Below are 10052 nucleotides of genomic sequence, written 5' to 3' on the forward strand. Positions count from 1 at the left end.
GGGGTGCCAGCAGGGGGCGCTCACGTGGGGCTCAGGGCGGGCGGGGCAGCTTCTGGGGGGCGGGATCGGGAAGGACCTCCCGTGCTGCAGACGCCAGGCTCAGCCTGCCCATATCGCAGCGCACAGCTACCTGTAGCTCTGGACGCATGTCCCCTTCCGGGACCCAGCACTTCTCCCTCCTAGCCCTGCATCCAGCCCACTCGCACCCCAGACCCGGACCCGGGGGAACCCGCGGACAGCGTGCTTGACCCGCAGCTGATGACATGTAGGGTCACCTCCTGGTCCAGCCTCGGAACCTCAGCAGACTCCTTGCCTGGAAAGTTTGGGACTGTACGCCATGGCCAAGAGCGGCTCGCTGAGTATCCGCGTGGTGGAGGGACGGGCGCTGCCCGCCAAGGACGTGTGAGTCCCCGGGTGCCCACTGGGGTGCGTAGAAGGGTTGTGGGGAGCCCTGTCTAGGACCTGCTGTTGGGGATCCGCCCTCCCTGTTCTGTGGGAGGGGGTGCCCAGGCTTAGCAGGTACCGCACCCTGTTCCCCCCACACCCCTGGAAGGAGGGTGTCTTTGTTCTAGGATGTCCCCAAGTGGGTCTTCCAGGACGGGTTAGAGGATCTCTGGACTGGGTACTCTTGGAGCCTAGGAGGCGGTTGAGCGATCCCTTTCTTAGCTCCAGCAGGTGTTGGAGGTGGGGCTTCTCCGAGAGACAGAAGGGGCTATTCAGAGATCAGGGGTAGAGCCCCCGAGGACTGTGGTCCAGATGGACCCCCAAATTTTTCATGCTTCAGGGGTGTTTTGGTTTGCAGAGCTTCACCAGGTGGTCCTCTAACCTGGAACCTCAGTTTTGTACCTGCAAACCTAGGGTGGACTGTCTCAGGTGCCCAACTGCTCTAAGAGACACTGGCATGTGCGACGTGTGATGGGACTGGGGGCGCCGGGCTCCTCTGCCCCTGTGCTTGGCTCTGGTTCTCTGAGGCGGAGTCAGTAAGTGCTGACTCAGCAGAATGGGCCTGGCGGGGGGGGGGCGGGCGGAGGGAGCAGGTTCCCTCTCCTGCTTGGTCCAAAGCCAGAAGGGTCTCTGGAGGTGTCAGCACCCGAGACAGGTGTCAGGATCCTTGGGAGGAGGTGTGTTGAGTGACCTTGAACCTGCCTCGTGCTGGCCTTTGGTGTCCCATCTGGGTAGTATAAAGCTGGAAGGAGCGGCTGTTTGATCCTGTGTCCAGCTGGGGGTGGGGGTGGAGGACACTGGCTAGTGGGTCAGCTGTAGAAAGGTGAGCAGCCATGGGACCTGGAGACCTTCTTTGCTTGGGGGAAAAGTCCCAACTACCAGAGCTGCAGATTCTGCATCTGTCTTGGCTTTTTGGGGAACCTCCTTGACCCCTCCAACACTGCAGCTGTGCTGAGGGGAGCTGTTTAGTGTGGTTTTAGTACCCCATCTTCCTGATTAGCTACCACAAATAAACACACTCCTGAAGTAAAAGCCTTGAGCTACCCTCTTCAAGATGTCCCCGAGCCTTAGAGATTACAAAACTGTGGGACAGGAGTGGAGGTTTGGCAGTTGGTAGCTGGTGGGAGGACCTGTCTAGAAACAGGGCTCTTGCTTCCCTGAACTCCAGCTGGTCCACCAGTCTTGGGAGAGAGTTATAAGCTGGTGGCAGATGTTGTCACCAGGCTAGGATACAAGCTCAAGGGCTCCCTGCTCCTTCTGGAAGGGGCTTGGGTTCTTGCATCTTGGCTTACCCCTCTCCGTCCAGGTTTCTGAGCAAGATAAGCTCTGGGGGTGGACTGTGGCCCAGAGCAAGGCTGAAGAGGTATCACTGTGGCCTGCTGGGCACCCAGCCTCAGTTTCTCTCATAGTCATCTCCCTTCTTTAAAAGGGATCCTCTCAGAGCAAGCTGGGGCTCCCTTGTCTGCGAGTGAGTTGTTAGTCGTAAGTTGTGATATCTTCTAATTCCCTCTTCTAAAGCAGAGGGCTTAGACTCAGTCTGACGGTCGAGGTTTAAGTGGGCGGCCAACCCTGTCAGTCATTAATGAGGAATTACGATGGGCAGGTATCATATTTAACACTTTCTATGACCAACTGGTGTCTGTTTTACACACGGAGAAACTGAGAACCAGAGAGGCAGTTACGGTCATAAGATCACACAGCTGGGATATAAACACCAATGACTTTAGTGTATGAACGTCACCCGGTGGGCAAGTAATGGTTGAGGGTTACATTTCCCATGCTTGATGCAGGCAGGGGCTATGGGAGAGGCCAAGAGTTTGGGAGAGGCCAGGGCCTGGGAGAGGCCAGCTCTGCCTGCTGCCCTGGCCCCTACCTGATAGGCGCCTGATAAGGCCATGTACGTCACGGCTCTGGAGCAGATGTGTTGAACCTTGGTCCCTTGAGGGACCTGGGGTCGGCTAGGTTGCCTGGGAGAGGCTGTATCTCCAAGCTTCCGTGCCAGCTGATCTCAGTCGGTTTGAGCCATATCTGCTCTGAGGAGGCTGAAGAATGAGGTAGAGAAGCTTTGGAGGGAAACTGAGGGACAGGGAAAGACCCAGCCAGCTAGCCAAGGCCCAAATTGCAGCCAACGCCCCTGTTCCCTGTGGTTGAGTGTGTGAGTGGCAGAGAGAAAGCAGCTGGAGGAGCAGAGGGGACGTGATGAAACCTTGGCTGAAATCTTGTGGGTACCATCCGTCCTACTCATCTCCAGTGGATTTCTCTCCATTCATTCATTCACCCTGAACCTTCCCCGCAGGACCACCCCAGACCCATGGAGAAGTAGATACAGCTGGTACCCCAAGGGGGGGTCATAGTTCAGGGATTGTAGGAAGATAGAGACCGACAAACCACACAGATAACTCCACGCAAGATGATTTAGGTTCTGTGGGGGCAGTATTTGTTTATTTATATGAGGTTAGCTCTCACTAGCTCTCACTATGTTATCCAAGCTGGTCTTGAACTCCTGGATTCAGATAAACCTCATGATTCAGCCTCCCAGGAGCCGGGACTGTGGGTATGGCCCATCCCAAATAGCTTGGAGGGTCAGTTTAGACATTGGTCCTGAGAGCCGGCCTTTGAGAGGAAGGTAATGGAGACCCAGGTAGACAGCCTGGGATTTGCTGGTGACTTCTATTATAAAAGGGAGGTAGCCTGGGGTTTACTGCTGACTACTATTATAAAGGGAAGGTAGGTGGGGCTGGCTTTGCCAGGAAAATAGTACATGTCTTTTGGGATTTGGTTTTGTTTTTCCTACTGGGGATGGGACCAGGATTTGAACATACTAGGCAAGCATTCTGCCACAGAGACAGACTCCAGCCCTACAGCCATCTCTGTGAGTTCGAGTTTGAGATCCTGGACCCTGGTGTGTGTCTGCAGGTCCTTCCTGCTGAGGATGGGGGTAGGGGAAAGGGCAGGCTGAGGAGCACACCCTTTAGCTCAGAAGTTGACATTAGGGTCTTGTCTGTGGCGGGGAGCTCAAGGTAATTTGTGATCTCTCTCCTCCACACCTCTCTCTCTTAAACCCTCCATCCCTCTCTGGGGTGGATTGGAGTCACACAGTGACAAAGCAGTCCCAGAACTGGAAGGACCAGGCTTATACTGCCTGTGGGTTGTGGGCAAGTGGCCTGAGCCATGGTGACATAACCTGTTGATGTTCCTCAAGGTCTTGCCTCTTTGTAGGGCTTGCTGTGTGACTCAGGGTAGGTCCCCATCCCCTCTCTGGGCCTCAGCTTCACCAGGCCTAAGGTAGGGATTGGAGCTCCCACTATGGCTGACCAACAGCCTTCTTGATCTCCTTGCCCCACAGGTCTGGGAGCAGTGACCCCTATTGTCTGGTGAAAGTGGATGATGAGGTGGTGGCCAGGTACGTGGTCAGCAGGCAGCAGGGCATGGGGAGGGGAAGGGACCCAGGAAGGAGAACCAGTGTTTCCCAGGGAACAGAGAATGTACCCCTTCCTGAGGGGGTGTGTCCTTCGGGCTTCTAGGGACTGCTTGTGCCGTGGCCTCTTGGGTACACCACTGGGGCCGATGCTAGTAACTGGCCAGTATCCTCTGTTCAGGGACCCATGATGTCACTGTGGCTCCCTGGAGCTGACTCAGCCACCACCAGGCTGTACTTCCCCAGAGGCTTCTGGGGGTGGGGTGGGATATCTCATGCTTGGCTGGCTCTGGGTCTCCGGGTACTGCGGGTACCTGGGTGCCTGGGTGTGTTGTATTTGAACTAATGTTCAAGTGAGAATGTGTGTGTGTGTGTGTGTGTGTGCCTGCGCATGTGTGCATACCAGCCTGCCCATCTGGGGTGGCACGGAGCTGGTGTGAACGCTGCTGACCATATGTGAGCGCCATGTGGGTGTGCAGGCCCACAGGACTCCTGTGGGTACCAGAGCGGGGATGTGTGCATGTGTCTTGGTGAGCCCACAGGAGCAGGTGTGGATGCAAGGGATGGTGTGTGGATGTCTGTGGGCGCTCAGTCAGGATGGGACATCAGCTGAGCTGGGCTTCTGCCCCCGCAGGTGAAGGGACAGCTTTCAGCCCCCGCAGACCTGAGGGGGTGGGTGGGCGGGTGGCTGAAGCCTTGGTTTCTATGGAGACAGCAGGATTCAGGATGCGCCTGGCACTAGTTCTGGTCCAGATGGGCTGGGAGCTGGGGGTGGGGATCCCCCCAGGGAAGGCTGACCCCTCCTCCCATGGCTGCCCCTGTGATTGCCCTATTATAAGATACTAACCCCCAAGCCTCAGACGGGCTTTCTTTATGCCTTCAGGCAGACATTCTCCCTTCTCTGGGCTGCAAGAAACCAATAGAAGAAAGCGAGCTTTTCACACTTGGGTTGTGCTGGGGTGTCACTGGGCAAAGTGGAGTGTTTATTCCCAGAGGGAGCCCTGTCAAGGAGCTAGGCCTAGTTGTTTTACGTATGTATATGTGCCTGTCTGGCTTTGACTTAATCCTAGCATCCCTTGACTTTCTGGGTACTATGAAGCCCTGTGTGCTCTCTGTGACCATTGTTGGTTCCACAGTGACCTGGCTCCGCTCACACATGCCTGCCTCAGGGCCTTTACACATGCTGTTCCATCCATCTGGGATACTTGTCTTCCCGGCCCAGTTCTCTTTGGCCTGACCGATTTGAATGAGAAGCCCTCTCCTTTTCCCAGCCCCAGCCGCACCCCCACCCCAACCCAGGCATCACTGAACTCACCCCAATCACAGATGATGTCTGCAGTCCGGGTATAGGGAGGGAGGGGCACAAATGAGTGGTCCACTAGATCTTGGTGACTTGTTCCAGACTTGTGTCTATCTGGGACACTGTATCTATATTTACAAACAGTTTCTGGATGTTTCTGAGGATGCATGTGTGTGTGTCTGTGTGTGTGTGTGTGTCTGTGTGTGTGAGTGTGATGCCCTGTGTCTCTGGCTTCCTTGGCATGTCTGGGTGTGTTTCTCTGGGTGTGTGTATGGATCCATGGCTCTCTCTGTGTGCATTTTGGTCGACTTGTGAACTTCTTTAGTTGAGGGTGTGTGTATGTGTGTGTGTGTGTGTGTATGTGCATGCATACATGCACATTTTGAGTCCCTACAGCTGTGCTGCATTTGTCTGCATCTCTGGTGTGTGTGCAGGTTGGGTCTGGGTGTGCTTCTCTGTCTAGGCTTATGGGTCTGAGTGCATTTGCTCTCACTCCCGGGACGGGGGCATGTGTAGACTCTAGGAGTGTGTGTGTGACCGTGTCTGTCCTCCTGTGTGTATCCATAGCTGTATTTGTGGGGAATTCCCAGGTCACCCACTATATGAAGCCCTAGCCTAGCCCCCCTCTTGCAGGACAGCAACCATCTGGAGGAGCCTGAGCCCCTTTTGGGGGGAGGAGTACACGGTTCACCTTCCACTGGACTTCCACCACCTGGCCTTCTACGTGCTGGATGAAGACACTGTTGGGTGTGTGGTGGGTGGGTGGGTGGTGAGTGGGTGGGTGGGGTATGCGGGTCCCAAGCCTGGATGCCAAGAGGGGGTGTGCTGCCCCTAAACCCTCAATCTGTCCCCACGGCTCCAGGGGATGGTGAGGGTCCTGGCCTGACCTTCTCCTACCGTCTTCCCACAGACATGATGACATCATCGGGAAGATCTCTTTGAGCAAAGAGGCGATCACAGCCGACCCTCGAGGTGAGCAGGGCGTGGTCCACAGAAGAAGGAGAATGGTCTGACCCACAGGGTCCTTTCAAGGTTGGAGGGAGAAGGGCAGGGTTGGTAGAGGAACGTTATGCTTTTTTCATATGTGATTCGGTTCATTTATGTAATTCATTTTCATAGACCTGAGGTTCACATAGCAAAAACCATGACATCCTTTCTTATCTGGGACTCTGCTCTCTATCCTGTGTAGACAGCAACTTCGGTTTGGGCTTTTGTTTTGTTTTGGTCTTTTCTATCTAGCCCTAGATAGCCTTCAAGTTGTGGTCCCCTGCCTCAGTTTCCCTCACGCTGGTATTCCAGGGTTCCTAGCTGAGGCCAGCCTCATGTTTTTCCAGACACTATATTTGCATGTTGGGGATGAGCCCAGAGACTAGCAAGTGCTTTGTCTCTAAGTCGCACCCCAGCCCTGGAGTGCTTTGTTTAAAAAACATACATAAGGAATAACGATAGCAGCACCCCCAACCCTGGTGCACTGTGAATGCATGTTGACCCCTCCTCTGAGGTAGGGACCTTCAGTCACTCATGGTTTTCCCATGACAATGGCCTACAGGGTTCAGTGACTCCCTCACGGTCTCATGGGGTCACAAAGGGATTGTGACAACCAGGACTTGGGACCAAGGTTGTTTGTTTGTGTCTAGGATTTGAGCTTACCATGTTATACTGTGTGTACGTGTGTGTGTGTACTTGTGAGCATAGGTTTGTCTCAGCCCATATGGTATCTTGTTATCTGTGTGTATGTGTGTGCGTGTGTGCGTGTGTGTGTGTGTGTATGTGTGTGTATGTGTGTATATGAGTGTGTGTATATGTGTGTGTCTGTGTGCAAATGAGTCTGTATGTGCATAAGTGTGTGTGTCTGTGTGTAAGCATGGGTTTTCTCAGCCTACACGGTATCCTGTTACATTCTGGGTTTATGTGTGTGTGTGTGTGTTTGAGTGTGTGTGTATGTGTGAGGGCATGTGAGCATGGGTTTTCTCAGCTCATGTGGTATCCCATTACACTCTGTGTGTGTGTGTATGTGAGTGTGTGTGAGTGTGTGCAAGTGTGTGCGTGCGCACACTCATGAGTAGATGTCCTGTGTGTGTGTGGGTGAGCATAGGTTTTCTCAGCCCACGCTGTACCCCATTACACTTGGTTTTCCCTGGTTGCCTTTCTTACCTCATCGTGTATTTTTAAAATTTTATTTTTATTTTATGTGTGAGTGTTTTGAGGGCTTGTCTATGAGCACCATGCAGGCAGTGCCTGCAGAGGCCAGAAGAGGGCGATAGAGCCCCTGGAACTGGAGTTACAGATGGCTGTGAATATGGGTGTTGGGGACAGAACCCAGAGCTTCTGGAAGAGCAGCTGGTGTGAGCTGTCTCTCCAGCCCCATTATCATGTACTTTTGAGAAAGGGTACCCCAGGCTGGTGGTAATGCATCCAGTCCTGTCTCAGCCTCTCCACGTTGGGATGACAGGCGTTCACCTCTGTGCCTAGCAGCTACAGTATACTTGTTAGGTCTTTATGTAGCCGTGCTTGAAGGATTTCTGAGTTCTGAAATCACTGAATTCTGCTACAGTGTCTTATCATGGCTGGCTCCCTGGTGAAGCATCTGGGGTGTTGGCAATGTGTTCCCAGCTCAAGCAGTTACAGTGAACAGCCGGTACTTACTAACAGTGTCACACATTCAGGTCCTCGTCAGTCAGAGAAATTCCTGGAAGTTTTTGAAGCTTATTCATTGTATCAAGCATACATTCTTATTTTTTTCTTTTTTTTCTTTTCTTTATTTTTTTTTTTTGTTTTTTTTGAGACAGGGTTTCTCTGTGTAGCCCTGGCTGTCCTGGAACTCACGCTGTAGAGCAGGCTGGCCTCGAACTCAGAGATCTGCCTGCCTCTGCCTACTGAACGTTGGGACTAAAGGTGTGAGCCACTACCACCTGGCATTGTATGTATTTTTTTTTTAAATACATCTCAGACCCCATGAGTTTTCAAGAACCAAAAGAAATAAAGATGCTTCAGGAAAGGGCACCTGTGGATGCTGGGCGGGACGACATTGTCCTCATTTTGGTGGGGCAGAGGGATACCACATACAAACACCAGCAAGGAGGGTAGAGGCCGATAAGGGCGGCTTCCTAAATTGAGTTTGGGGTGCATGTCTGTCATCATAGCATCCGGGAGGGTAACCATATAGTGAGACCCCATTTATATATCATCATCATCACCATCACCATCATCACCATCATCACCATCATCATCATCTTTAGTGCTGGAAACACACCAATGGCTCTATCACTGAGCTGCATGACTGCTGGTCATTAGATGAGAGCCACAGGGGCTGGCGAGGTAGCTCAGCAGTTAAGAGTAAGTATCACAGCCAGACCTTAACTTCACAGACCAGGCTGACTTTGAAGTCGTAAGCCTGCCTCTGCCTCTCAAGTCCTGGGATTGAAGATGTGGGTCACCACGCCTGGCCTCCGTTGATGGTTTTTGTTTTTTTTTTTTCAAGACAGTGAAGAGATCGGAGGTTTAGTGTCAGAAGCTGGGGCGGCTTTGTAGGCATGCGGTCACATCAGGACAAGGCTAGACGCAAAGGATCAGTGAGGTGTCTGTGACAGAAAACGGTAGATTCCTGGACTTGGGGGTGGTGGAGCAATGGAGGCTCTTCCATGTCCAGCAACATGGAAGGTGGAGGCATACAATCCTCAGAAATGCCCCCCTTCCCTGAGACAGGACAATCCTGAGGGGGAAAAAAATCCCTTGTTTCTACCTCATATTTACCTCAATCAGGTGCTAGACAGGAAGGGTTAATCAGCAAGCCGGCCAGGAAGCATGGCTTTCCCTGATGAAAGCGTCTGAGAAGGGAGCCGGGATCAAGGGAGAAGATACTGACCCAGGAACCCTCCCATCCCCGGGGAATACACTTCCTGAGGTTTGCAGAGAGGAGAATGGATAAAGACCACCAGGGAGCAGTCACTGTGAGGGTCTGCAGGGAGAGTCTGCAGCAGCTGTGTAGGAATCTGAATCCAGCAAGACCTTAGAGCAGCGCTTCCCAATCTTCCTACCGGCGCGCAACCCTTTAATACAGTTCGTCACGTGCCGGTGAGCCCCGACCATAGCGTCATTGCTACTTCATAACTGTAATTCTGCTACTGTTCTGAGTCATAATGTAAATATCTGGTATGCAGACCCTGTGAAAGGGTTGTTCGACCCCCAGGGGTTGAGAACCGTTCCTTTAATGAGTCAGTGTGACCCTGGCCTCAGGGTGTCACGGTCTGAGTTTCTTTCCCCCATAACACTACAGGAGCTGCTTAAGGGAGAGAGGGTTTCTTTTATTCACAGTCAAGAGAGCAGTTCATCGTGGGCAGGGAGGTTAAGGCAGCAGGAGCAGAGGATGCTGGTCACATCCCACCCACAGTCAAAAAGCAGAGAAGACTGACAGCTGGGACCCAGCTCAACTCCTTCGTCTTGGAGGGCCCAGGATTCCAGCCTAGGGAATGGTTCCGCCCATGTTGTCATGGGTCTCCCAACCACAGTTATGTAATTGAGAGAATCCCCCACGGGTGTCCTCAGGGGCTAACCTTGATCTAGCTAATCCCTCCCAGGTGTGATCTCTACTCTCAGAAGTGGGAGGTGCAGGAGATCTGGGCTAGCCTGAGCTACATGCAAGACCCTGTATGGAAACAAAAACCAAAGAGAAACTAATGGAGGAAGGAAAGATGTTTGCCAAAGAGGGATTGGGTTGGAAGCTGAGTTCCCCTAGCTACAGTGGGAGTCAGAAGTCAATAATGTTTCAGAGTATGGTGAGAGGTGTGTGTGTGTGTATGTGTCTGTGTGTATATGTGTGTGTGAGTGTGCATGAGTATCTGTGTGTGTGTATGTGTGTATATGTGTGTGTGAGTGTGCATGAGTGTCTCT

General features: G+C 52.8%; 1 protein-coding gene across 1 annotated transcript in view; it reads left to right on the plus strand.

Annotated features, from left to right (window-relative positions):
- The first annotated feature begins 299 nt into the window (after nt 1–299).
- The window catches only part of Rasal1 (RAS protein activator like 1), a 31731-nt gene continuing 21978 nt past the window's right edge, over nt 300–10052 (plus strand). The window contains exons 1-4 of the mRNA XM_028753900.1: nt 300–402; nt 3791–3847; nt 5796–5909; nt 6073–6134. Coding sequence (XP_028609733.1) covers nt 338–402; nt 3791–3847; nt 5796–5909; nt 6073–6134 — 298 coding nt within the window. The 5' untranslated portion in view covers nt 300–337. The remainder of the gene's footprint in view (nt 403–3790; nt 3848–5795; nt 5910–6072; nt 6135–10052) is intronic.

This window comes from Grammomys surdaster, unplaced genomic scaffold (genome assembly GCF_004785775.1).
Source record: "Grammomys surdaster isolate TR1022 unplaced genomic scaffold, NIH_TR_1.0 125976, whole genome shotgun sequence".
In the NCBI taxonomy this organism is placed as follows: domain Eukaryota; kingdom Metazoa; phylum Chordata; class Mammalia; order Rodentia; family Muridae; genus Grammomys; species Grammomys surdaster.